Source organism: Chinchilla lanigera, unplaced genomic scaffold (assembly GCF_000276665.1).
Source record: "Chinchilla lanigera isolate Chin_1 unplaced genomic scaffold, ChiLan1.0 scaffold00088, whole genome shotgun sequence".
NCBI classification, from domain to species: domain Eukaryota; kingdom Metazoa; phylum Chordata; class Mammalia; order Rodentia; family Chinchillidae; genus Chinchilla; species Chinchilla lanigera.
In genome coordinates this window covers 518498-545721 of record NW_004955489.1, presented here as the reverse complement: position 1 = coordinate 545721, position 27224 = coordinate 518498, and the positions used below count along the sequence as shown (strand labels likewise).

General features: G+C 51.6%; 1 protein-coding gene across 1 annotated transcript in view; it reads left to right on the top strand.

The window, feature by feature from the left end:
• Parp1 (poly (ADP-ribose) polymerase 1) overlaps positions 1-24847 on the top strand; it is a 36735-nt gene extending 11888 nt beyond the window's left edge. The window contains exons 3-23 of the mRNA XM_005404495.1: positions 2236-2351; positions 3715-3929; positions 5228-5327; positions 7034-7150; positions 7675-7851; positions 10191-10338; positions 11449-11589; positions 12488-12730; positions 12906-12971; positions 13129-13261; positions 13728-13923; positions 14057-14185; positions 17514-17597; positions 18790-18912; positions 19372-19500; positions 20740-20838; positions 21319-21471; positions 22100-22227; positions 22780-22841; positions 23572-23686; positions 23972-24847. Coding sequence (XP_005404552.1) covers positions 2236-2351; positions 3715-3929; positions 5228-5327; positions 7034-7150; positions 7675-7851; positions 10191-10338; positions 11449-11589; positions 12488-12730; positions 12906-12971; positions 13129-13261; positions 13728-13923; positions 14057-14185; positions 17514-17597; positions 18790-18912; positions 19372-19500; positions 20740-20838; positions 21319-21471; positions 22100-22227; positions 22780-22841; positions 23572-23686; positions 23972-24053 — 2756 coding nt within the window. The 3' untranslated portion in view covers positions 24054-24847. The remainder of the gene's footprint in view (positions 1-2235; positions 2352-3714; positions 3930-5227; positions 5328-7033; positions 7151-7674; positions 7852-10190; positions 10339-11448; positions 11590-12487; positions 12731-12905; positions 12972-13128; positions 13262-13727; positions 13924-14056; positions 14186-17513; positions 17598-18789; positions 18913-19371; positions 19501-20739; positions 20839-21318; positions 21472-22099; positions 22228-22779; positions 22842-23571; positions 23687-23971) is intronic.
• Positions 24848-27224: the final 2377 nt, after the last annotated feature.

Sequence of the window (27224 nt, the reverse complement as noted above, 5' to 3'; positions counted from 1 at the left end):
CCGGAGAAAAACCAAAAAAAAAAAAAAAAAAAAAAAAAAAAGGGTAGAATTAATATTTTATTGTCATTGATAATCAGATGGCAGTTGGGTATATAGTTTCCATACTTCATATTTTTTTGTAAATAAAAAAATTAAAAACTTTAAACAGCTGATAGCAGGTTACGTTCTTCAGAAAACACAATTAGATTAATTCATTAATGGTGGCTTCAAGCTTTCTCGTATTAGCACCAGAAAACTCACTCACCTTCTCACCCTTTTTAAAAAACTGGAAGGTCAGCATGCATTTGACTTCACCTTGGCAGCGACATCCTGACAGTTACTCACATCCACTTCAAGGAACAGCATGTTGGAATATTTTTCAGACAGGGAATGAAAGAAAGGCTTGATCATTTTGCAAGGCCCATGCCACGTGCCTGAGAAATCAGCTACCACCAGTTTACCTCCTGCATCAGCCAAGACTTGCTGACAGGTTTCTTTGGTTTTCTGGCTGCTGGGGGCCTGATGAGCTACCAAAGCCAGCGATGGCCGCGGATGGAAGGCGCGGGACGTAGCTCTTCATTTTGAAGAGCAGTAATTTTTAATTTGAAGTCTTAATTTGTGGATTCCCCCCCCTTCTTCTTTGGTTAGTACTCACTGTCTCCTAAAAATTTTTACCTGCTTTGGGATGAAATATATATGCTCTGTTATTTACTTTCTGGTTTTTTGTTTTTTGTTTCTTGTTTTTGGTCCCAGGAATCAAGCTCAGGACCTTGTACTTGCCAAGCAGGCACTATGCTACTGAGTTATGTCCCCAGCCCTCCTTTGTTTTCTTGTAGAAGTTTTGTGGTCTTCACTTCTGTGTTTATGTTTGCAGTCAGTGTTGACTTTTTTGCTGGGTGTGAAGAGAGCTAGTCTGAGTGTTTTTGCCTGTGGGTGGCCTGTTCCATTACCACTCATTGGAAAGGTCCCTTCTCTGGTAGAGGAGCTTTGGCTTCTTTGTCAGCACCAGTTCACTGCATAATGAGGCTTATGTCTGGAATCTGCTTGGTTCCGTTGATTTCTCTACCAATACCACAGGGTCTTGATTACTATAACTTTGTAGTGTATCACAAAACCATGTAGTGTGTTCAGTATTGTCTTTGCAGTTCCACTTCGTACTAAGCCTATCAATTTCTTCCCCCCTAAAAAACCTGCTAGGAATTCATCATTACATTGAATCTCTGGGTCAGATTTCAACTTTCAGTATAGAGATCATTGCTAAAATGTATCTCTTAAGTATTTTATATATTTAAGAAGCCATGTACTTTAATTTCTTCTAGTCTTTATTTCTAGTATATGAAAATGTATACTTATGTATTAATTTTGTGCTGTGCAAATTTGCTATATTTATTTTGGTCCTTGGAGCTTCTTTGTAGATTCCTAAGGCTATGCCACAAGTACAGTCATGCCACCTACAGAGACAGCTGTGCTTGTTTGGTTTGTTTTTTTTTTCCTAAACTTAAACTGTTTATCTTGCCTTATTGTACTGGACCCTGTACTATTTCTGTTGTTAAATAGAAATAGTAAAAGACAACAGCCTTGTCTGTTCCTGGCCTTAGGAGACAAACATTCAGCCTTAGATCTTTTTTTTTTCTTCTCTCTTGAAACTTATGTTTATATAAGAAAAGAACTTAGCTGCTGTCCTGCATGGTGTACTAGTTACTCCAAAAGCCCTTTACTGGATCATTCCCCACTCATTGAAAATGGCATCTTTACCTCATATTTAATTCTTATATATATTTGGTTGAATCTGTATTGAGATACTCCCTTTAGTTCAGTGTTTTATAAATGAAAGCCCAGTGGAAACTAGAAGACTGACTTAGAATCTAGCATGTTCCTAGGCTTTTGTGGGAAAAACAAGTACTTTGCAAAGTGTAAGAAGGGGCTTCAGAGGCAGTGGAAAGTAGTGGAGAGTCGGGCAGCTGACCACAGTGTCCACTGAGGGGACTTGTCTTGGAACACTTTCAGCCTGTGGATGTGGCTCAGATGGTACAACACTTGCCCAGCGTGTATGTGGCCTTGGGTGCTGAGAAGAAGAAAGAAAGGTCACTATATTAACAGAAAAGGAATTTATTGAGCAACCATGGTTATAAAGATGAGGTGGACCAGTTGTGGTTGCCTAAAACACAAAGGTGCCCCATAGGAGGGTCCTAGGTAGGAGGAGGACAGGACATCTTGTGAGCGTGAGCGTGAAGAGCTGTCTGTTTGAGTTTTCAGGCAAAGGCCAGGATGGAATCGGCAGCAAGGCAGAGAAGACGCTGGGTGACTTTGCTGCAGAGTACGCCAAGTCTAACAGAAGCACGTGCAAGGGGTGCATGGAGAAGATCGAGAAGGTGAGCGCCAGGGCCCAGGTGCGGGGCCGTTGGGATTCTGGCCGTGGGTGGCACTGGCCATCTGAGGGGAGAAGGAACAAGCTTCGGGGCCAACTCAGCACTGACGTCTGAAAACACAGCAGAGATCCTAGTGGAGACGGGAGGTGAAAGTGATTTGCTTCAGACAGGTCTATTCCTGGTGCCTGGCTCCATACCTGGAGAGCTTATAAAGCAAACAGGAAGCCTCCCCTGGACTCAGCAGGGGTGGAGGAGAAGCTGTTTGTCTTATTTATGGTATAACTATATTTAAAGGGTAATTTCCCCGGGATGAGCTTCCATCTTTCTTCTGTTTAATTAGGAACTTCATTAGCCAGCCAGTTTCGTGGAGTGGGTGACTGGGAACAGGAGCAAGAAGGAAAGCCAGTGCCCTCCAGCATCCCTCCCCTCTGATGTTCTGCACCAGACTTACTAACCCTTTTAAGGCACTGGTTATACAAGTTATTGTATGGTGTGAGGGCGTGTTTTCCATTATTGTGGCAAAACACCCAAGATAATCATTTTTAAAGGAAGAGAGATTTGCTTTGAAATTCATGTTTTCAGAAGTTGCAGTCAGCAGTTTTTGGGTCTCCATACAGTGCACACTGACCACAGTGTCACTATGCTCTTGTACACTACGTACACTACGACAAGAGCAAGTAATAGGGGAGGGACACCATTTACTTCATGGCAGCCAAGAGGTACAGGCAGGAAGGGGGCTGGGTGTCCTTTCAAGGGCATGCCTCAGGGACCAAACTTCCACTAAGCTCTTCTTCCCCATCACCCCACAGGCTGGTGCCCAGGCCTTTACCACCTGGGCCTTGGGGGCCACTCCAGGTCTGTAACTCAGCATGCGGGCAGTTGGGGAAGTGGAATGGCCAAATCTCCTCTAGCTCCCTTCAGGCACCAGACACTGAAGGCGGTAGTCAAGGTCCTCTTCCCTTCAGGGGATGCCAGGCCTTGCATGCTGTTGGGCTTTGCTTGGCTGGAAGCAGCTGTACATATACTGACTTCTGTGTGTCTGTGCCTCATCAGTGTGCACCTCCCAGGAACGCCAGGCCTCAGCATGTAACCCTGAGCAGGCTGGGGCCTTGGCTCAGTCTGCACACACACCGTATGTTCTCAGGCCTGCCCTGGTCTGTGGGCACAGGGAAACGTCCCTCCCACATGCGACGTGTACGTGTGCATCCGGCCTTTCAGGATTAGCCCCATTTAAAGCACAGGTACAGAGGCTTGGAGTTAGCACACAGCCCTTGGTGATGTAAGACAGCCAGAACACAGTAGCTGTCAAGTTACCCGCCAGGCCTTGATGTGGCCTCGCAGTTCCACATACGGTCTTTTCCCACAGGGCCAGATGCGCCTATCCAAGAAGATGCTAGACCCAGAGAAGCCACAGCTAGGCATGATCGACCGCTGGTACCATCCAGACTGCTTTGTCAAGAACAGGGAAGAGCTGGGCTTCCGGCCTGAGTACAGTGCCAGCCAGCTCAAAGGCTTCAGCCTCCTCGCCGAAGAGGATAAAGAAGCCCTGAAGAAACAGCTCCCAGGGGTCAAGAGTGAAGGGTGGGTGAATGCTGTTGTTGGGTGAGGGCCCCACAGGAGGCCAGAAGGCCCTACAGATTCTGTGCCCCCTTATTGCATTTGCTGACTGTCAAGACAGCCAGGGACATGCAGACATGGGGGTGGGCTACAAGGAGCTCTCAGAGATGTCCTTTGCCACAACTCCATCCATACCCAGGCTGTGAGCACTGCCCCGGGGCCTAGTCTTTGTAGTCAGGTAGATCAGGCGAGGCCCATTCTCATGCAGCCCTCCAGATGTTTAAAAACCACCATGCCCCTTACCCAGGTTAACTGCTCCGTGTCCTCCAGCCCCTCGCTGGCTGCACTCATGTCCCCTCAGCAGCCCTGTAGACACATCTGTGTCTCTGAGTGTTGCTGAGGGAATTGTGACCATTATAGAGGGGACTAGGCGGCAGGCAGTGAGCTCCTTGGCTTGGAGTGGAGGAGTACTGGTTTCACAGGTTGGGAAGAACTGTGATTGTCTGGGGTCTCTTTTCTGTTGACCTTCAAGTGGTCTCAGCCCTGGAAGAGAATGGCTAGTTGGTGAGCACACCGAGGGTATTCCTTGGACAGCAGCTGGGCCGTTGCCTTCAAACGGCCACTGCTATGTCCATAACACACTAACCACTGTGAAACTTGTATGACTCCACTGTGGGTGAGAATGTCTTCAGGCATGATTGCACTTGATGGGTGTAGGAACTCAGCAGCTGTGTGCATGCTGTGGTGGCTTTAATTTGCCAGGCACCAAGTAGAGTGTCACCCTAGAGCTGTTTCACTGATTGTCCCCAAGCCCTGTGAGGTAAAAGACAGTCTTTCCCCTGTGTGGAAGACAAGAAGTACAAGGGTTTGGGCTTGGGTCTGGGGTAGCTGAAGCAGACCAGAGAGTGGGGCTTTGCCATCTGAGTGTGGGCTCTCAGGGCCATCAGGGCTTAGCTCTGAGAATAGCCCCTGGCTGGGGAGTGGCCCACAGGTTCAGCCCCAGCATGGTGTCTGTCTGCAGGTCTACCCCTCGGTTGTGGTCTCTCCTCCAGCAGAGCCCCACCTAGAGCCTTGTCCCTTTTGTGTGTGCCCAGAGGGAGACAGGCTTTGGGCCCAGGGTCTGCGCTGAGTTGGTCAGGGCCCTGGAGCCACCCCGGCCATCTCCTCCTGCCTGTTGGTTTCAGAGAGCACCTGAGAGACAGCAGGTTCCTAAGAGCACTACAAGGTGCTGGGAGGGTGGGGAGCAAGTATGCACAGGATTCTCTCCATGGAGGTAAAAGGGTCATGGGATGCCAGAGTTTCAGTCATCCCGTCTCTTTCAGAAAGAGGAAAGTCGATGAAGTGGATGGGACAGATGAAGTGACCAAGAAGAAATCTAAGAAAGAAAAGGACAAGGACAGTAAGCTGGAAAAGGCCCTCAGGGTGAGTGCTGAGCTCTGGGTGTCCTTTCATTGTTCTATCTCAGTTCCTCATTCTGAGAGGTGAATTCAGGGAGGTTTGTTCCACTTACTAGGACCTTTAGAAATTTCCAGATTGATATTTATCATTAGTAGCATGGCATTTCCTGTAATTCATTTTCTTTGGAAGAGAACTCACATTAGGCTGCAAATGCAGCCCTGCTGCTGGGCTCAAGCAGGGGCTGAGCACCCTGTCCCCACTCATAAGCCTCATTAGGGCAACACAGACTTGTGCTTTGGCCCAGCCAGGCTTTGCTGGACATCTTGCCCACTGAGGTCACTTGTGAACATTGGAAAGTGAATACTAAACTCAGAGATTCCTAAGGTTCTTCGCATAGAAAGATTAATGGTTTTGGAGAGAGAGAAAGTTTTTTGCACATTTGTTTAAAATGAAGATCTTTGGAGTAGGGAAGGCATGTGGTAAAAGAAAAGTACCAGACAAGTCAGTGGTCCTTGACAGAGATCTGTCCCTCTTTGTCACGTGTGTGCTGAAGCACAGAAACCCTGTTAACAGGAGGTGCTGGGTATGTGGCAGGGCGGGGAGGCTGTGGGTCTCTTTTTGGGTATGTGGTGTCCGTGAGCCTTCTGCTTAGGTCTCATGTGTGAATGTTTAGGTTTTTCTGATGTATGAAAATTAGAAACAATTTATGACCTGTTTTCAGTTGCTTATGAAGTTTAGTAAGATCTTTTGGTTTAAAAAAAAAAAAGGTGTCTATTCTGTGCTAAATGTGGCTGCCCCAGAACTGCAGTGTCGTCTTGCACCTGCACTCAGTGAGTCTGGTGGTGTCCCCACCTCCAGAGTTCCAGAGATGTAAAGAAAAGCAGAAAATTAAATTGCTCCCGTGGCTTCCCCACCCTGGGGCCTCTCTTCCTGCAGGCCTATCCTTGGTCCATTATGGAGGTAAAACAGTTCTACTTTCGTTGACCCTTGTACCGTTAAACTACTTTTTCTGGACACTACCTTGTCTCCATCACTGGTATCCTAGCATGTGGACTTGCGCAGAGAGGGAGGCGGGCTCGTTGCTCAGGGAGCCCTTGAACATGGGAAGCAGGGAGCAGTGCAGGTGTGTGGCAACAGCCCTGCCTCGGTTGGGTGTTTACAGTAGCCCTGCAGGGCGTGGTGTGGCTTATACGCCCCGCTGCACTGTGCAGACGAGTTGGCACAGTGTTTCCTCAGCTCCATCACGAAGAGGCTAAGGTTTTCCTCAGCAAATGATTATGAGGTTTGTCTCCCAAAGAGCTTATACTCGTGTGTGGCACCAAGCTTGTACTGTTAAGGACATTGGTGTTCAGGAATCATCCTTAAGACTGGTAGGGAACTGCCATAGCTGACCTCCTTGAAATGCTGGATATTAGCAGGATTCTTGTGGGTCCAGAGCCCAGGCCAGCATTTCCAAGCCCTCCCTGTGTCTCCTGAGTTGGTGTCTGAGGGCTTGTTTCCAGGGCCTGTGAGGAAGCCCACACCTCTCTCAGTGCCATCCTCTTCATCTTCTGGAGTGTTCTCTTGAGACCACAGGTTTGAATTCCCCAGGAGCATGACTGGAATGAAATCCTGACTGGGAGTAAAAGGCCGCCCAGCTGAACTTTACAGAGGTGGCTGGAAGCTAGAGACAGACTTCTGCAGTGGATTTCTGTCTCTCAGCTGCTGCTGCTGCTGGTCCTCATCCACAGGCCCAGAATGACCTAATCTGGAATATCAAGGATGAGCTAAAGAAAGCATGTTCAACAAATGACCTGAAAGAGCTGCTCATCTTCAATAAGCAGCAGGTGCCATCCGGTGAATCTGCGGTGAGCTGCTTTGTGTTCGGTGGGACGTGCTTGTGAGCCTGGGCCAGTGGCTGTGGAGTGGCTGCCCTGAGAGCATGTGGGAGGCCTTCTTTTGAACACCTGCTGGCACTAACTGCAAAGGGCACCATCTGTGTCCCGGGGGCATTGTGGTCACTACTTTCCAGCCCCAGTGGGGTGGGCTCTCGGAAGCCCAGCAGACATCTCCACCTGTCCGCAGTCTGTGGAGGGCGAAGGCAGGCAAGCGAGTATTTTTGCCTCATGTGCTCGTGCCAGGTGTTGCACCAAGGAAGGTGCTCAGCATGACACCAGAGCACAGCACAGGCAAGGCGGGCTGGGAGCACCGAGGACAGCTGTGCTGCTTTGCCGGGTGGAAGCGGGGGCGCTCTCACTGTCCCCTCTGCAGGCCTGGCAGCCCTGGGGCTGTCTCCTGTGAGTGGGGTGTGAGTTAGGTCTTCGCTGCAGTTAGTGAGGGTTCATTTCTAGAGTCCACCTTTCCTCTCTGACAAGTTTTCTCACTGCTTCAGATCTTGGACCGAGTGGCTGACGGTGTGGCATTCGGGGCGCTCCTCCCCTGTGAGGAGTGCTCGGGCCAGCTGGTCTTCAGGAGCGATGCTTACTACTGCACTGGGGATGTCACTGCCTGGACCAAGTGCATGGTTAAGACACAGACACCTCGTCGAAAGGAGTGGGTGACCCCAAAGGTAAGGCATTGGGAAGCGCCCTGGGACCTGTTACAGTGTGGCCCACTCACCGGGCTGGTCCACACAGCAGGTCACCAAGAGAGCAGTGCTGTGTTACGATGTTAGTACTGGTTCCAGGAGTTTGCAGAGCACCTGAATGCAAGAGCATGAATTATTTTTATTTCCATTTACTGATTGCTGCATGCCGTGTGTGACTAGGCACAAGGGACATCATGCAAATAAAGGGGTGTGACTTCTGCCTCTGTGATTTGAGTGTCTCAGGGTATATTCTCACCCTAGTGCTAGAGGGAGAGCTGGGGGGTCTCAGGTTCACATCTTTCACAGTGAATGCTCTGAGAATGGAACTTTGGTCCAGGCATGGTGGTGCACACCTGTAATCCCAGCACTTAAGAGGCTGAGGCGGGAGGATCACCATGAGTTTCGGGCCAGCCTGGAATACACAGTGAGACCTTGTCTCAAAAAAAAAAAGAAATAGAACTTTGTATTGAGCCCTTGGGATACAGAAGGCCTCCGTTGGGAGCCTGCTTTGGAGCTGCACTGGTGGGGATCTGGTGGTCTCTTTGGGTGCTTGGCATTGACAGGACCTCATGTGGGTGCAACAGGCAGAGCAGGCCTGGTGCCTGGGCAGGCTCAGAAGTCCACTCAGGTTATGGAGCAGTAGAGCAGCGGGAGATATGGGGAGCGCTCAGGGATTCTCATTTAAGTACCGCTTGCTCACTTGTGGAACTGAACTTGGCCTTTTTATTTTTGTTTGTTTCTTGGTGGTGCTGGGGTGGAATCCAGGGCTTTCGGTGCACTAGGCGAGTGCTTTCCCGCTGAGCTGCATGCCAGTTGTCCACCTGCATTTGTCCACTGTCCACTGTCTGCTGTCTTTGCTCACTGCCATAACTGACTCTACTCCCTCCTGTCTTCCCACTGTGCTCTTACCTAGATGCTCTCTTAAAACACCTACAGCTGACACTTCCCCGTCCTTACAGTGAACATTTAAGGGAAAAACAGAAAACAAACCAGCCAAGAGTGTTGCAGTGATAGTCAGCTTTCCCAGTCTTTCTGATACATGAGTTTTATAGACCTTTTTGTAGTTCTGGCATTCTCAAGCAGCCTTTGATGGAGAAATTGGTGCACTAACAATAAGTACAACAGTATTTTATATTTTAACATACCAACTGTAGAGCATCTACCTATGTTTTTAAAGAGGACCTGCATGTGGCAGCTGTTTTGCAGTCTGGCAGCCGCTGTTACTCTGGTGGATTTGGGGGATCGGTCACTGTTACCCCTAGTGTTTGTGCATCAGAACTGAGGCCTGATCCCTCTTGTGGCCCGGAGCCCTCATGTGTGGCCTGTGGGCCTCCACCCACCCATTTCCCCACCCTGCACACAGCCTCTCACTTCCCCTCCGTCACCCTGTGTTACTGGCTTCTGCCTTGGCCGCCTTTTGCTTTTTCAGCTCCTGGCAGATTGAGCCGCTTGCTGCCTACACAGGCCGTCTTCCCAGTCCCCCTGCCTTGGCTCTGCCTAAGACAGCTGCAGGCTCTGGGTAGAGCTCAGTGTGGGGTGTGCACCTTAGCATGCACAGGCCCTAGATTCCATCCCCAGGACTGCAAAGAGAAAGCTAATGTGATGCTTTGTTAGAGTTTACCTTTGCATACCTCTACTTTCTCAATAGGTAGAACTTTTTCTTTTCTGTAGTGAGTGGCATTTATTAGGTTCTCAGTGTTCATAGGATGCCATCTGTCACTTCAGCTGGAGTGCACTGACCACAGGGGCTATTTTCTGATTGGATGGAGATACAGGTGCACAGGAACTGTGCTCACCCCAGGACCTAGAGCAAGGCTTCAAATAACTGGCACGAACAGTGAGCTGCGGCAATGACAGGTTCCTACCAAACAATGCAGGGCTCTCTGGGCCTCCTCTGGGGCACACCCTGATTTCCTTTTGAGGGGCTCACCTAGTGGGTGCTGTGCTGGGGCTGTCACTGTCACAGTGGGCGTGTGACCCAGAGGCTGTGCACTCTGCACAGCAGCTGCTGGAGAAGGGCCAGGGTGGAAGTGGCAGTGTGGAGTCTTTTGGGTTAGTTAAGAGTTGGGTTGGGTCTGGTCTTAGTTTGTCTGGAGGAAAAGACCTTTCTCTGACTGCATCGCAATGCTAGGTCTCTCATAGTACTAGAAGTATGTACTGCAGCAACAGAATATTATCATAATGTAGGCCATGCACTTCCCCATTTTATGTTCTTTATTGCGAGATTATTTAATGTGCACAGGTCAGATCCTCTCCAGCCTCTCTGGTGGTTGCTTCAAGACATAACTGGTTTCTTAAAGAGTAAAATGTGTATCTTTTAGGAATTCCGAGAAATCTCTTACCTGAAGAAATTGAAGGTCAAAAAGCAAGACCGGATCTTCCCCCCCGAGGCCAGCGCCCCTGTGGCCATGGCGCCCCCAGCCTCCTCATCCTTGAAGCCAGCTGCTGTGAGCTCCTCTGCCACAGCAGGTACAGCACCAGGGTTGTGTCCAGAGCTGCTCAGAGGGACTAGGGGTGTGGAGTTGGGGTGAGGGTGTCCTGTAGCCTCTGCTCTGAGGAAGCCCTCCCTGCCCTGGGCTAGCCCCCTTCAGTGTAGGGCAGTTTGTGTTGTGTTAACGTAAATACTGTTGGGCGTGGTTGTTGCAATAGGTCCAGCTGCGGAGGAGGTTGAGGCAGAAAGAGTGCTTATTAAGGGGTTGGACAGTGATACAGTGGGACCCTGAGCCCCATCTTAAGCAAGGACAGCATAGCCCTCTGGGAAGAGCAGGTGACTTCCTTACCCTGGAGGGCTGGGGGAGGCTTCCTGAGAAAGGCTGAGTAGGCTTCTGTGCCCGGAGGCCTCAGCCCAGGCCGTTTTTTGCCCTTAACTCTCAGTTCCCCAGAGCCTGCTGTGTGATAGGGTGTCTGTCCTGTAGAGTCAGAAGGTCACCGGCAACTGCTGCTGAGGCAGTATTACTCAGAGTGTGGCACACTGTCTGAGGTTGAAGCTACAACTGGTTGGGGGGAGAACAAGGTCCTGTTCCTGAATAGGAGCCTATTGGTGACCCTCCTGTGCCTGATGGGGATCACCCCAGGGCTGCTCTGCTCCCTGAAGCCTCAGTCCAACAGTGTGAGCTGTGGTCCAGGTGGACCCACACTCCTTTGTCTGAATGAGAGTTACAGTTTGATTTTTAGACAAGGGGTAGACAGTGGAGAAAAATAGAAGAGAGTGGGCACTTGTGCAGCCTGCTCTGTCCATTCCCCTCCAGCTTGCTGGTCCCTGATCCCGAGGAACCCTTGTCTGTCCATGGAGCTGCCCTGGGTTAAATTGTCTCAGGGTTCGTCCCCTGCCCAGGCCTGTCTACAGCGTGGAGTATGCGTGACTTCTCAGGAGCCAGCTTGCTGTCCTGCTGGCCTTCTGCTTCTGTTTCATAGGCTCTTCCTGGAGAACACCATGGCAGGAGTAGAGGCCAACCACAGGCCCTGCAGCCTCCCTGGCTCCACCTTGGGTGCTCCCTGCTTGGTTTCCCTGTTCCTTCCTGCTCCCTGAGGCACAGAACCTGAGCAGGCCAGTGTGACAGTTATGCTCCCCCATTCCAGATAAGCCCCTGTCCAACATGAAGATCCTGCTGCTTGGGAAACTCTCTTGTAACAAAGATGAAATGAAGGCTAAAGTCGAGAAGCTCGGGGGCAAGCTGACGGGGTCAGCCAACAAGGCCTCCCTGTGCATCAGCACCAAGAGTGAGTGGAGAGGAACCGTGGTCTGGGCTGCAGCTGAGGTGGGGAGTGTGTGTGGCAGGTGTGCTGTGCTTCAGTGAGGGAAGGGTGTGACACGGATCATAACCGAGAAATCCTCTCAACTCATCATCATTGCTCAGGCATGTTTTTGTTTCTTTTTGGCAGTACTGGGGGTTGAACCCAGGCCTTCACACTGAGCTACATCCTCCACCCTTTTTTGTTGTTATTTGTGAGACAGTGTCTCACTAAGTTCCCCACACTGGGCTCAAGCTTTTCAGTCTTCCTGCCTCAGCCTTTCAGAATGCTGGGGTTACAGATGTGCACCACCATGCTAGCTGCCCAGGGTTTTTCTTTTTATGGGAAATGAGTGTTTTCATTTTGTGTTGCTGCTCAGTATATACCATATATTTGTCTGTCTTACATTCCTAATCAAAGGTTGCAAGCTGCTGTAATAGGTTCCCTGCCCAAACAAAAGTTCTAGGCTTTAGGTTTGGAAAATGCAGAGGTAAATGGATTTCTTCATGGGTTTTTTTGGCTGTGGTTGTGTTTTCCAGTGCTGGGGGTCTACACGGGGTCTCAGGTGCTTGGGTCAGCACTGTGCCTCAGAACTCCGCCTCGTCCATCTTTGTAGTTGTAGGTGTGATGAGCCAAGCCGATGAGAAACAGGGCAATACTTCCCTCCCACTCACACTGGGCTGCGGGGTCTCCTCCTGCAGAGAAGGTTGTTGCTGATAAGACACCACTGTTGGGATGAAGAGTGCTCTGAGATTAGGTTTGGAAAGGAAGAAAAGCTGTGAGTGAAGAGAGTGAAAACACTCAGCGGAGCGCAACTCTGGTAGTTAGAGATGGGGTTTAGTCTCTGGCTCACGGCTGTTTTCTTTTTCACTGCATATTTGAACAGAGGAGGTAGAAAAGATGAGTAAGAAGATGGAAGAAGTAAAGGAAGCCAACGTCCGTGTTGTGTCTGAGGATTTCCTCCAGGATGTCTCCACTGCAACCAGGGCCCTGCAGGAGCTGTTCTCGGAGCACATCTTGTCCCCTTGGGGGGCAGAGGTGAAGGCAGAGCCTGTGGAAGTCGAGGCCCCAAAGGGGAAGTCAGGGACTGTGCTCCCCAAGAAGAGCAAGGGCGCCCCCAAGGAGGAAGGTGAGGGCCCATGCTGCTGGTCTTGCCCCTCTGTCCCCAAAACTGTTGAATGCTGCCTTGTCCCATCTCCAGGCCGAGAGGGCACTGAGCCACAGGTCTTAGGGGCGGTAGGAGCCCGTGCCTGGATGCGTCTCAGCGGACTCTTTCGTGTTTGCATTTCTCTGGCCCCTTCTAGGTATCAAGTCTGAAAAGAGAATGAAGTTAACTCTTAAAGGAGGAGCAGCTGTGGATCCTGACTCTGGTAAGCGGGTAGGCGCAGGCACGCTCACCTGCTGCTAAGGCATCATGTGCTGCAGGAAGCCCTGGGGGGAGGCGTGTGGCCAGCCAGGGCTCCAGGTGATAGGCCCTCTGCTGAGACACAGTGCCCTGGGTGGAGGACAGCAACTTTGCCCCTCCAGGTCTGGAACACTCAGCACATGTCCTGGAGAAGGGTGGGAAGGTCTTCAGCGCGACCCTCGGCCTGGTGGACATTATCAAAGGGACCAACTCCTACTATAAGCTGCAGCTTCTGGAGGACGACAAGGAAAGCAGGTGAGCTCCAGGCCCAGGGAACCTCTGCCTCAGCTCATGAAATAGAAGGCCTGTAGGACCTGGGGCCTGGGCCCTAATCACAGATAACTAGAATGATGAGATCTCCCAGAAAAGAAGGGAGAAGGCCACTGGCCACCACTAGTGCTGCCACCTGTCAAATTCCCTTATTACTCCACTACTAAGTTCTCCCTTAGCACTCGGGTGTGGTTCAGTGGTAGAGCACTGGCCTATCAGGCAGTGTCACACAGGTACCAGGGGGCTGAGGTAGGAGGATGAAAAGTTGGGGCCCAGTTTGGGCAACTTAGCAACTTACGGAGACCTCATCTGAAAAGTAAACAAGAGGTTGGGAATGTAGCCCAGGACTCCTTAGGTTCAGTCCTCAGTACCATAAAAAGTAACTCTTCTCCCTGGATGGGATGATGGGGAGGGAAGCTGTCAATCTCTGATGCCTACTCTACTTGTGTAGGTACTGGATATTCAGGTCCTGGGGCCGTGTGGGCACTGTGATTGGTAGCAACAAACTGGAGCAGATGCCATCCAAAGAGGATGCAATTGAGCACTTCATGAAATTATATGAAGAAAAGACTGGGAATGCCTGGCACTCCAAAAACTTTACAAAGTATCCCAAAAAGTTCTACCCTCTGGAGATCGACTATGGCCAGGTAATCACGGTTATGCAGTTGGATACTTGGCTGCTTTTGCTAGATGCCCCATCCCAGTCCCGACCACCTGCAGCCCCGCAGCTCCACCCCTTTGCTAGGGCTGTTGACGTGGGTCTCACCCTTTTCCCTAAAGGATGAAGAGGCAGTGAAGAAGCTGACAGTAAACCCTGGCACCAAATCCAAGCTCCCCAAGCCGGTGCAGGAGCTCATTAGGATGATCTTCGACGTGGAAAGTATGAAAAAAGCCATGGTGGAGTACGAGGTACGTGTCGGATGGACTCGTGTGTCGGTGCTAGCTGAGGCCAGGGACTGCTGCTGTGCCAGTGAAGGGTCTGGCTGTTCATTTCCTTGTCTCTCAGAAACCAGAGACAGTGGTGCCAGCTCTTGGTACCTTCAGTCTCAGGGCGTAGGGCTGCTGAGGCCTGCTGTGTTGCTCCTCTGCCAAGGCCCTTGACTTGATGTGAGCCAAGTGGTGGCTCAGGAGAGCGCTCTCCACCCCTTCCTTCTTGTTGCCTGATAGGCCAGATGGGCCAGGGGCATCTACCCCTCATGAACCAGTCATCTGGAGTTGTGAAGTCCCAAGTATTAGCCCCACCTATAGAGAAAGAAACCTGTGTGTCAGCTTTCTGTCCCTGTGACACAGTGCTGGGGGAGAGCAAGTTACAGGAAGATAATGTTAATTTTGGTTCACACTTTCAAGTTTCAGTCTAGTCACGTGGCCCTGAGGGCCTTGGGCATGTAGCACAGTATGTCATGACGGAAAGCATGTGGTAGAAGAAGAGTGCTCACCTCTTGGTGGCAGGAAGCAAATTAGACAGGAAAGGGTGCCGTCCCTGTGTCCTCTTCTAAGGCACAGCCCATTAACCTAACTTCTTCCCTCCAGGCCCCACCTTCTAGAGGATCTGCCACCTCCCAACACCCCACAGGCTGGTGACAGCCATTAGCAAAAGGGCCTATGAGGATGGATAGGATAAACCTTTGCACTGCTGTAGCTCGTGCTGTGCACAGCATCTGACACGTTTTCTGTGGGTGGGACTTGCCTAGCTGTGATTAGAGAAGGTGGGCAGGTGCTCCTGCCTGGCGTGTATCCCTGTGTGTGGTGTACTTCGCCTCCGTCCTGGCTGGGGAATACGTGCAGAAGGGACCCTTTCCTCAGCCACCCACTTCCCTGCTCACAGAGCCCAGAGACTTTGGGCCGCCGTGGGAAATGCACAGCTGCAGTAACTGCTTAGGTTTCCCCTGTATCCTGAGCTTCCAGGAGCCAGTGCAGAAGTTGAGTCTGGGATTGACCTTGGCCTTGCACTCCCAAGGCTGTTCCAGTTAGACTTGTGTCCTGCATCTTCCTCCCGGAGCCACTGGACAGCCTTGGAGCACCCTCAGGTGGTGCAGAGAGCAGCTTTTTCCTCCTTCACCTGGTAGGCATTCTTCCCAGAGAGAGCACCCTCTGGTGGGACTGCTCCAGTCCTTCGCTTGGAACTTTGGCCTCTGCAGGCCGCAGGCACCCATGGACATAGCCTGACTTCTATGTGGCAGTCTCACTCACGAAACAGCTTGTCAGAAGAACATGGTACATGGGGCCAAGAAAAGAGGTCTGTCTCTCAGGTTTGAGAGTCCTGTGTGTCGTTTCTAGCCTTCTGTACATCTGTACTCTTCTAACTGGTCTCAGCCTGGGGTCTTTCTTGTGACAGGAGGGAGGTGCTGTGCAGCAGGCTGGGGGCAACCTTACACAGTGTGGAAAGCTCGCACACTCGTAGCTTGAGGGGGGCTGTGTGGGGTCCAGGTGGCACGTAGACAGAGGGACATCAGGGCTCTCCCTGTGAGGAGGGAGCTGCAAACCAGGGAGCCTGCTCCAGCACAGCCCTAGTGGCTGCTGCATCCAAGACTGCAGGCGTCTCCACACCGTTCTCCTTGCAGTGGGTGCCAGGGAGCTGCCACCCCTGGCCTACCGCCCAGTGCTATACTGGCTTTCCTTATCCAGGAGTTGGGTCAATGCTCCTTGTACCCTTCTTTCTTTACCCAGGAGTTGGGGGGCCGTGTTGATTGAACATTTTTCTCTTTCTTGTGGCCCGTGTGCACATTTTGTGTAGAGTCAGCAGAATTGGGCAGCGTAGGAACTGTTGCCCCCCGTCCGTCCTAGCTATCTGCTCTTGCCCTGGTTGTGTGGCCCCTGATGGAAGTGTCTGAAGCACCTTCTCTAGAACTGCTTCCAGAGCCCACCGAGAACCCGCGTGGGAGTCACTCTGCTCCTCTTCTGTACCTTGTTCTTGGCTTGAAGGAGCTCGCCCCTCCTCGCCAGGCCCGGTGCCAAGGGTGTACATACTCGTGCCACAACTCAGACTTCAAGGGTTTCTGGTGTGGTGGGCCCAGAGAGGCACACGTGCTCTTTGCTGGGCACTGTCACCTGGCCCCTGGCTGCTACCCACTTCACCTTGTGCACTTTCGTGCCCCTGTAGTTAGCCATCCTCACAGCTCCCTTCCCCGGCTTCCTGTGGAGCTTGTCTCGTTCTGGGCACCATGGAGGTGCTGGGAGAGCAGAGAGGGTGTGGTGCCTTCTCTCCACGCATGCTTAGAAGGGTCTGTTAGAGGTTGAGCAGCCAACAAAGAGGTGAACGGGGGCCTTCAGGAAGGTGGCCCTGCTTTATGAGTGGGGAACTGCCGGTCAGCTTCCATCCTTGGGATGTTGGGTAAAAGAGGAAAGGTTTCTTTCGCTTGTGGTTTCAGCCCATAGCGGGTGGCTCTGTTGCTTCTGGGCCTGTGATGTCACAGTGTCGTGGAGAGTAAAGCTGTCAGCTCAGGGCAGCAGAAATGTGTCCAGGTCCCAGAATTCTTCTCAAGGCCACCCAGTGACCCAGCCTCCCTCCATGGGCCCCCTAGGGTTCTACACATAATAGCACCACCCCCTGGCCACTCGACTTCACACCGTGGGCCTTCAGGGACAGTGGTCCACACTAGAGCAGGAGCCAAAGCTGGCTGGTGACCTGGCCTCTGCTGCGTGCTTTTTCCCTTCACCACCTGTAACCTCTCCACACGGTAGTTGCCAGGGATTGTGAGCAGTATTGATACTATTGGGACAAAGGGGCAATGTCAGTTCAGAAGATTAATATACATAAGTTTAGGTGTATGTTCTGTTGAAAGTAACTTGAGGCACTTGAAAATTCTCGGTTCTTGGCCGGGGAAATAGCTCAGTGGTGCTGCACCTGCCTGGCAAGAACGAGGTCCTATGTTCGATTCCCAGCACCCACCCCCCAAAAATTTCTCGTTCTTGTTTCTGGCCTGGAGCCCAGGGAGAGGTGCACGTACTGCCCCAGAGAGGGGTCTTGGAATGGGAGCCATGACAGAGCCAGGGGCCCTTGTCCCCTTTTGGAACTGGTTGATAGTGGCACTGTGTCCTCTGGAAGAGCTGGCTTACGGAAGACACAGTTAGCTTATCCACTGAGAATGTAGCCTTGGCCAGGGGAGGGGCCACACCCTCTGTGGAGCTGGGTCACCAGGTCTCCCTGGAAAACCCAACAGTCTCTGCTGGGCTCTGAGGGGCCTGTGGTCAGCTCCTGAATGCCAACTTTGAGAGGGGAACCTTCCTGTCTCCTCAGATCGACCTTCAGAAGATGCCCTTGGGGAAGCTAAGCAAAAGACAGATCCAGGCTGCATACACCATCCTCAGTGAGGTCCAGCAGGTGAGCGAGCAGGGGCTTCCCAGTCTCTCCTGACCACTGCTCTTACAAGCAGTGGCACCAGTGATGTCTGCCCGGTACTAATTAAACAGCAACATGGAACCTCAGTTCATAAGGATTTGGATTTGTTTCAGTTCAGCGGATCTGACACGTGCCTGCTGCTGACTAAAGATGTTGCATAACTTACACATAGTAATGTTTTCAGTTACTAGATGTGTAGTAGACTTCCTGTAAATTGGATGAATTTGGTTCTCTTTAAAAATTGTGATAGGCGTCCCTACAAATTAGGCTGAGTTCATTTTGCAGTTATTAGGACACTGCCAAACAGAAAATGATTTTGCATCCTTCCTTTGACGTTCACTCGACATCTACTCGGGCTGTGCCTCCGAAGGCCTGCTCGTGTGGGTGGGGTATGGCGGGGGCTGGAGGAGGTCCAGGGAGTGAGCCTCATGGCTGATCCTGGAGGAAGGCCTGAGTCAGAGCTATTAAATCCAGTCACCTTTCCTCACTATCCATAGGCTGGGAACGTGCAGGGCTCTCTTTGGCTCAGGCTGTCTAATTTGTCCAGGTGGGAGGTTGCATCCTTCCCCACTGCCCAGTGCCAGCTGCAGCCAGACAGAGCAAAGTCCATGCACCATGGTGAGAAGTAGGCCCACAGGCTGCCACCCTGCCCAACCCATGGTCAGCAAAACTGTCACCAGGGCTGCCCTCCACGTGTGGGCGCCGGGAGACGTAGGGTTAGGGCTACATGGCTTCTGTTTCCGGCCACCAGGACCTGCACGTGCACAAATGAATTCCTCACCTCAGAAGTGGAGTCAGTGGGTGAAAGGGGGCCTGACTGAATTTCATAGCAGTGGTAACCACCATCGCAATATGAGAAATGTTCAGACGTCGGAAATGATGAAAGGCATTTTCCAGCAGCCACGAGCCCTCACCAGGGCTTTGTAGCCAACATTCTGCGTTGCTCACTGTGCCAGGCAGCCACTGGTGAGAAACCTTCTGTGTGCTGGGCTTCGAGAAGGTCAGGGTTCCGTCCCACCCTGCTCAGCGCCATCACACAGTGGGGTGCAGGCTTCTGTCTGGAGCGCCTTGTACCTGGCCTCTAGCTGCAGTGCACCCTCTAGGGAGGAAAGCATGGTAAAGTGCCGGGCACTCCTGCCTCAGCCTCACGTTCCTTCTGTCCCTTCCCCTCCAGGCACTATCCCAAGACAGCAGCGACTCCCAGATCCTGGATCTCTCAAATCGCTTCTACACCCTGATCCCCCATGATTTCGGGATGAAAAAGCCCCCACTGCTGAACAACGCAGACAGTGTGCAGGTAGCGCCCAGGTCTGGGGCTGCCCTGAGGTGAGGGCTGGGTTCCCCTCCTTGTCACTGCCCCTCACCCTCGCGGTCCCTGAGGCAGGAGCACCCCAGTGCCCTGGTTTGGAAATGAGGTTTTTCCCCATTGGTGGAGACAACATCCCAGAGGACTGATTGTTTTTCCTGTCCTTACTCTGGCGAGAAGAGCCAGTGGACAGAGAGATCCATTCTGCACCTCACAGGGGACCCACGGGAATTCTGGCTGAGGCATGTCTCATGGCATCCTCAGTGTCAGTCCTCACTGGCATGAGGTGTCAAGATAGGACATTCTTGCCACCCCCAGTCAGAGAGGCCTCATTAGCACCCCAGGGAATGCTGTGAATGTCCTCATTGTGCAGGAAGGACACTGTCACACACAGGCGATCTGTGCCAAAAGCACACCTGTCTCCCTCACTTTCGGTACTTGACTCCCCAGGCCAAGGTGGAAATGCTAGACAACCTCCTGGACATCGAGGTGGCCTATAGTCTGCTGAGAGGTGGGTCTGATGATAGCAGCAAGGACCCCATTGATGTCAACTATGAGAAGCTCAAAACTGACATTAAGGTAAGAAGGCAGCCCTTTCCCAGGGCCTTAGCTGCTGACCCCAAGAGCAGGGGTCCCCAATATGAATGGGTGTCAGGACACCAGGGAGAGATTGTTGGGCCCATTAAGTTGCCTTTCTCAGCCTCGCTCGGTGGTCCCTGGAGACCCCAGCCTTGTCTGCCAGGCAAGTTTTCCAGTGAGTGCTCAGCTCGATGTGGAGGCTGGTTTGGAAGATCTCGCCGGAAGTTCCTCTTTCTCCCCTTAGCCTGGAAAGGAGCTCTGACTTCAAGACCAGGGGTGTAGACACTCAGGTTGTTTTCTAGGGTCCCATCTCAGAAATGGAAATGCCCAGCACTGGCTGTAACGGATACTGGGTGTTCGTGATGTATCCTGTCCTGTGTGTGCGCACACAGGCGTCCTTGAACTTGAGTGTCAGCCTGCCTGGGCCATCCAGAGGAGATTTGTGCCTCGTTTTCACTGGCCTCTGCTTCCCACCCGGAAGTATTAAGCCAGAGCCTCTGCTGCTGGAGTAAGACCCAGCACAGGCTGCAGACTGGGGCTCAGCGGCATTCAATTCCAGCATCTCCCCATCTGCCCAGAGGTACCTTCCTGATGGGAAGACCATGCTTTTCCTCTCACTCTCCATTTGGTTTTGAAGCTTTTAGTGGTGAGGAAGACCAGAATTCCTAGATTTTCCAAACTTAGTAATAAGAACATGAAAACATAACATGTATAGCCTTCTGCACAGTTTGTGCTGGCGTATTTAGTGTGAATTACATTAACGTTGCACTATTAGGCCTGTGCTCTGAGTTGGGGTAACACGTGGCCCTAACTGAGACTGAGCATTTGTTCCTCTCCTCAAATCTCAGTAGTTGGTCAGGGTCCCTCCATTTCTAATTACATGGTGGCTTCCAGCCCCTTGGCTTGTGTCTGGCACATGCTGGACTGCTGCCCCAGGAGTCAGTTCCTTGTTCTGGACTCTCCCCAGTCACTGAGCTCCATATTGTAGCTTTACTGATACTGAAGAGCATAGGATTTTAGAAGACGCCTGAGACCCTTAGCAGTTGAAGTAGGCAAAAAGAGAGCTGCCCAGGGAGATAGAACCAGGGCTCGGCCTGGCAGGCGAGCGGCTAGAACATGGCTTCCGGTGAGGAGTGTAAGTTGGTCCTGGCATCTGCTCAGCTTGTGGATTGCTGTTCTGCCTACATGGGACTCTCTCAGGGACCTTCTTGCTCTAGTTCCAAGACACCTGTTTTCTAGGTGGTTGACAGAGATTCCGAGGAAGCTGAGATCATCAGGAAGTATGTGAAGAACACACATGCAACTACACACAATGCATACGACTTGGAGGTGGTCGATGTAAGAACTGACTCCTTTTCTCTTCCCCTCACCCCAGCCTGGGCCTTGTCAGACAAGAGCAGTCTGCTTTGCTTTAAATAAGCAGAGCAAGTGACTCACTTGTCTGTTGGGCAGGAAAATTAATAATAGTCTTGTGGTTGGGGGTAGCCCTTTATTCTTAAAGGGCATTTGCAGTATCCAGACTTGGTTCTAAAATCAGGTGTGCTTTCCCAATTGGTGCCCATCAATGTAATAAATCTGCCTTCCAAGTCCTATAAAGAATCAGCAGGTATGCTCTGCTGACTCAGGGATGGCTCCTGTGGGGAAGGGCCTCTCTCTAGGTCGGGTTATGCTGATGCCGGGGGAAGTAGCTTCCCTGCTGCAGCAGACCTGTACTTCCTGGTGTAGAGACAGAAGGTCAGCACTCCCAGTCCGGTGCGCTCTCTCAGGGAACCAGAGTAACAGCTGCCTTTGTGTGTCCTTTGTTGACTGCCCTGCCAGATCTTTAAGATCGCTCGGGAAGGGGAGAGCCAACGCTACAAGCCCTTCAGGCAGCTCCACAACCGCAAGTTGCTGTGGCACGGGTCTAGGACCACCAACTTTGCCGGGATCCTGTCCCAGGGCCTGCGGATAGCCCCACCTGAAGCGCCTGTGGTAGGTACCTGGGCGGAGGGAATCAGCAGCTGCTCAGGTGCAGCTTATCACACCTCTTTCTCTGGCCCACCTTCCCCTCGTCCTCCAGCCCCGCCCTGTCTAAGGTACAGCTGCACAGGCCTCAGTGTCCTTTTGGAACAGAAGTGTGCAGGCCAGGGCTGCTGGGAATGCTGAGTGGGTTGACATACAGGAAACGAACCTGGGCGCTGGCCAGGCTGAATCCTGTGCTGCCTCTGCCCCTGCCTGGCCAGCGGACTGTGCACACCTCAGTCAGCCGGGAGACGGTGTGGTGGCTCACTGGTCCCGGTAGTGGGCCGTGACTGAGCAGATGACCCAAGCTCTCTGAACCTCCTGTCTCATTTACTGCAGGAGCTGGAAATGACAGCTGGCAGTCTTGGGTGTACCTGTATATCTGCTGCAAGTCTGAGCAGTGTGAATTATTTTGTGACTCTCAGTGAGGTTACTTTCCCAGCTGAGAGAAAGCAAGCATGGTCCAGGAACTTCTTCACAGCCTCTGGGCTTCGGGCATCGGCAGTGCTTGCTGTGCACTGGCTCAAGTCTGCCGTCTGAGTAAATGGCCTACCTTTGCGTAGGGAGGATTTCATCTGTGCCTTTTCTAACTCTGCAGACAGGCTACATGTTTGGGAAAGGCATCTATTTCGCTGACATGGTCTCCAAGAGCGCCAATTACTGCCACACATCTCAGGGAGACCCAATAGGCTTAATCCTGTTGGGAGAGGTAGCCCTTGGAAACATGTGAGTAGCCTGCTTTGGCGGGGGTGGGGAGGGGGGACTTGACGGGAGGGAGGAGAGGCCCCACCAGTTACTGACCCGACAGTTCAGACCACCTGTGAGTAGCACACATGGGTGGGAGGGCAGCCAGGCCTTGGACGGGGAGCAGAGAGGTTGAATTGCACCAAAGATGGCCGCCCCACAACTCACCCCACCTCTCACCAACATTTAGACCTTCTGAAACCAAACTAGATGGGGCTGGGCTCTTAATTTCAGTCCCACATTCCCCACAAAGAAAATCTGATGAGTCAGCTTGCTTCAGGCATCTCCTCTGATCCTATCAGCTGTTTCCCAGGGAGCAAGGTCACATTTTAGGCCAAAGGTCAGTGACAGAAACCTCCAGAGTAGCCAGCCGCAACTCCAAACAGGACCTTTCCTGGCATGGGGCCAGAGTGGGACGGGCTGAGCACCGGCAATGACAGTAGGCAGGGTTCTTGGGTGTTCTAGGTCATCAGACTTGCTGATGCTAAGCAGTGTGCTAGTCTAGGGGCTCTGAGACTGTTCTCTCCCAAACAGGTACGAACTGAAGCATGCTTCTCATATCAGCAAGTTACCCAAGGGCAAGCACAGCGTCAAAGGTGATGTCCCCTGTGTGCTGCTGCTGCTGCAGCCAGGACCCCAGGAGAACAGGGAGAGGGGGTTTGCTTTCCAGAAGGCTGGGGCTTAGGGCTGGTTGTTCATTTAACTGAACACAGTTTCATGCTTGACTGTAGCCAGTATCACAGATGCCATATGCAAGCACCAGTAGCTCGGGTATTTGCCAGCTTGGCGTTTTAACCTAATTCTGTCAGTCCTACAGGAAAAGTCCTCTGGGGGCAGTGGCACCTGCAGCCCCTGGGATGCTGTAGTTGGTGGCAGGTGTTCAGGGCACCAAGCTGCCTGGGGAGGTGTCTGCTGTGGAATTTGGTAGAGCAGCTGTGTAACCCCAGAGGGGACTGATGTTACTCTTCTCCACAAAAAATGTTTCATATTGATACCTGAGAACCTGGATTTGAATCCTCCAGCCTGTTTTGGTTTTTGAGACAGGGTCTTGCTATGCAGTTCAGGCTGGCCTTGAACTCACTATGTATGTAGCCCAGACTGACTTCCATTTCACAGCGACCTTCCTGCCTTAGCCTCCTGAGTGCTGGTATTACAGGCGTGGGCCACCACACCCGCCTTCCAGCCTCCAGTTTCATAGCTGGAGAGAATGTGGGATTTGTGTATTTAAAACAAAAACATGCACCAGGCATGATTTGCACCTCATATCCCTATGACAGGTTCACACCCATTCTCATAGTCCCTAGCACTTGACCTTCTGTTTTGCAGGTTTGGGAAAAACAACCCCTGACTCCTCGGCTAGTATTACTCTGCAGGGAGTCGAGGTTCCCCTCGGCACAGGGATCTCATCAGGTGTTAATGACACCTGCCTGCTGTACAACGAGTATCCTTTCATGGCGTGCTGAGTGTGAGCGTGAAGAATATCCGGAAGCCATATCATTGCATACTTGTGCACAGGTCACCTCCGGATTCCTCAGGACTGTCCTGTAGTGGGTCTCACGGTATCTGATTCCCCATGTTTGCAGGGTGGAAGTCTTGCCCCATTTCCAGAGGACCGTGGGTCCTTCGTGTGCCTGAAGGACAGCTGGTCATCCCGAGCCCCTGCCATCCCCGGAGAAGGAGGGACGGGACTCCAAGCTGTTGTCTCCTTAACGCACTTCCCCTCCAGGTACATTGTCTACGACATCGCTCAGGTGAACCTGAAGTATCTGCTGAAACTGAAGTTCAACTTCAAGACATCCCTGTGGTGAACTCAGAGGTGTTGCCGAGGCTCGTGCAGGGACACCAGCTCCAGGGCTCCTGACGTCCTCATGTGGGCAGCCTCGCAGACCTCAGCTGGTTGCTGATGGCTGTTACCTTTACTCAGTCTCCACAGAGAGGATTTTATATGAACAGGTTAAAAGGTTCCTCCCAACTTTGCAAATCCTTGGTTTTGTGCTGTAGCTGACGGGGATGGGGGGCTACTCCGCCAGGCACGGTCCTGGTAGACGCAGCTGACAACCAAGGAAACACTGGGAAAGGTTTTAAGGTTTCTGTTCACTTTGTTCACCTAGACTAGTCCTGTGGAGAAGCTGGGCCACGTTACAGCCTCTGCCTTACTGGCTTCCCCAGAGAAGGAAATGTGCTTCCACTCTTTTCTAAGTGTTCGTTTTTAGTTTTGATATTGGCAAAATGTTAAGCATTTATTTTGAGCTGAAAATAAAAACTAATTTCATACTATTTAGATTTTCTTCATCTTGTACTTATTGTCCTCTTTTTAGTTTTGGGATTTTGTGTTATTTTGCCTTTCAGTGATAGATAATGGGGAGACCAAAAGGAAGAATATTAATTTCTCTTAGAAAATGAGAGCTTTCTCTCTTTTCTAGAAATAGAGCGTAGAAGCTCTCTGAATGTGTGATACAGTCAGTTAAAAGTTGCACTTGGAATTCTTGATTCACCTATGAGTGATTTTTGTCTTCTAGATTAAAATCATCTGTAATCACCAATGTAGCTACCCAAGGGCCGATGGTCGTTCTCCATTAAATACAAATCCTTCTGTGCTGCTCGTGCTTGTGTCTGGTCTCATTCTCACTGCAGATGTGGTTAGTCCCTGAAGGGCAAGGTCCACAGAGACCACCGACGGCTGTCTCCGCCCGACTCTGAAACCCAGGAGCGTCAGACAGCAGACACGAAGGCCCACTTGAGTAGGAGAAACCACAGCCCAGGGACAGGAGGCGCTCAGCAGGTAGCGTGAAAGAGGAGGAGCACATAAGCCATATCACTCCTAGAACTGCTGGGGACTTGGGCTGACTCTGAACGTTTACATCTGAGTCCTCTGAACGTTTACATCTATATGGCTGGGCCTTACAACCCTAGGGACCCTTCATAGGAGTGAGTGGGAACGTGGGCAGAGTCACAGGCAGAGATGGCTGTGAACAGCAAAGCACCTACCCTGAAGGGGCTACACAGCAGGGTTCAGATTCTATAAACCTTCCCCAGAGGAAAAGGAAACAGGAAGCTGCTATCTCAAACCTGGAAGTTACACTGCAGGTGTTCAGGGGTTTTTTATTTTGTTTTTTGGTGAGAGAAACAAAGGACAGAAGAGTAGGGCATGATGGCTCACTCCTGTAATCTTGGCAGTCTGTATGCTGAGGCAGGAGGAGCACCATGTGTTTGAGGTCAGCCTGGGCTACGTTGTGAGTTTGAGACCAACCTGAACTATACAGGGAGACCCTGTCTCAAAAAAAGACAGGAGAGGCTGGGGATTTAGCTCAGTGGCAAAAGCGCCTGCCTGGCAAGCGCAAGGTCATGAGTTCGGTTCCCAGTACCGGAGGGGGAAAAAAAAAAAAAAAGGAAAGTGACATTGAGCTACTATAGGGGTCATGTGTGAACTGTAGCTCTGTCCTGCGGTGACCGTGTTTGTGCCTGTATCTAGCAAACTGCAGTTAGGGTGTTAGATTTCTGGTAGAGCAAAGCAAGGAAAGTTGGTTTAGAGGCAAGACAGGTTTTACTCTTTTTTTGGTTTTGTTTTTTTGGGTTTTTTTTTTTTTTTCCCCCTGTACCAGGAATCGAACTCACAACCTTGCACTTGCCAGGCAGGCGCTGTGACGCTGAGCTAAATCTCCAGCCCCCCTACCCTTTTTTTGAGACAGGGTCTCACTATGCAGTTCAGGCTGACCTTGAGCTCACTTTGTAGCTCAGGCTGGCCTCAAACACCAACGATCCTCCTGCCTCAGCCTCCCCAGGGCTGGGATCACAGGTGTGTGCCACCACACCTGGCAAACAAAGTTTTTCTTTTTTCTTTTTCTTTTTTTTTTTTGAAATGGAGCTCATGACTTTGCGCTTGCCGGGCAGACGCTTTGCCGCTAAGCTAAATCCCCAGCCCCCAAACAAAGTATTTTTTAAGTTCAAAGCCAACCCTGCCCAGGCTGTCGAGCTGTGCAGGAGCAGAGGTGTTACCTGCCCATAAGCAGCTGCTTGCCCCACCCTCGGGTGTTAGCAGTGGTGTGTGCCTGTTTACGGAGGTCCTGAGACCCTGCACACCCACTCGCGGCTCAGCCCACAGGTTCCACTGTGGTTCTCATCTTACTTTAGGTGTTGCCGTCTTGGGGAGTTGAAAAATAGATCCTTCAACATCCCTGCTGTGGTTCAGGAGTAAGTTCAGGCCAGATTAAGTCCAGTGTGGCCTGGCCTCGCCTCTGGTGTGTGTGGTGTGCACTTGGTGTTAGCTTCAAGCTGAACGTCTGGACAGTGTGTGTCAGCCTTTCCTGCATCTGCTGTCTCTTGGGGTCTGTGCAGAAAGGATGTTTTGACTGGGACTGAGGAGTTCTTAGATCCCCTGCCTAGCACGTGGCTCTAGGTTCGCTCACCAGCACACGTGCGCGCGCGCACCTGTTTCACACTGCTCTGAAGCAGCAAGGTGGCTGGGGATTTTGCATTTCCATAGGTGACAGCGTTTCTTTTTTCCCAAACCTATTTCTCCACTCCCAGAAGATCGGAATCACTTTTCAGGCTTGGTGTTGTGCATTACTTGGCCCAATAGGACAGTTCACCACGTCCCAGTCAGCGTTCCTGTTGTGTGAGCTCTGGCAGCCTGAGCAGCACCTGCTGTCCTCAGCCCCACGTGGCACCTGAGGTGGCAGTTTCTCTTGGGCATATGTGGCATTTGCCCATTTGATTGAGGGTAATGACAGTGTTTCTCATTACTAGAGAGGTGGCCTAGGTTACAAGGTACATTTGGGGAAACGTGAAAGCCCAAAGATACAACCTTGAACATTTTCCTTTGGTCAGTTGTCCCTTGAGTATAAATGGTACTACCCTGCCCCACACAGGCTGGCCCAGTGGACACCGCGTGTCTGTCCTGTGTTTCTGGTGCTTGTCCACTACTGGGACCTCCTCCATGGCTTTGCTTCCCTGCAGAAGAGAGCACAGCATAGGCTGAG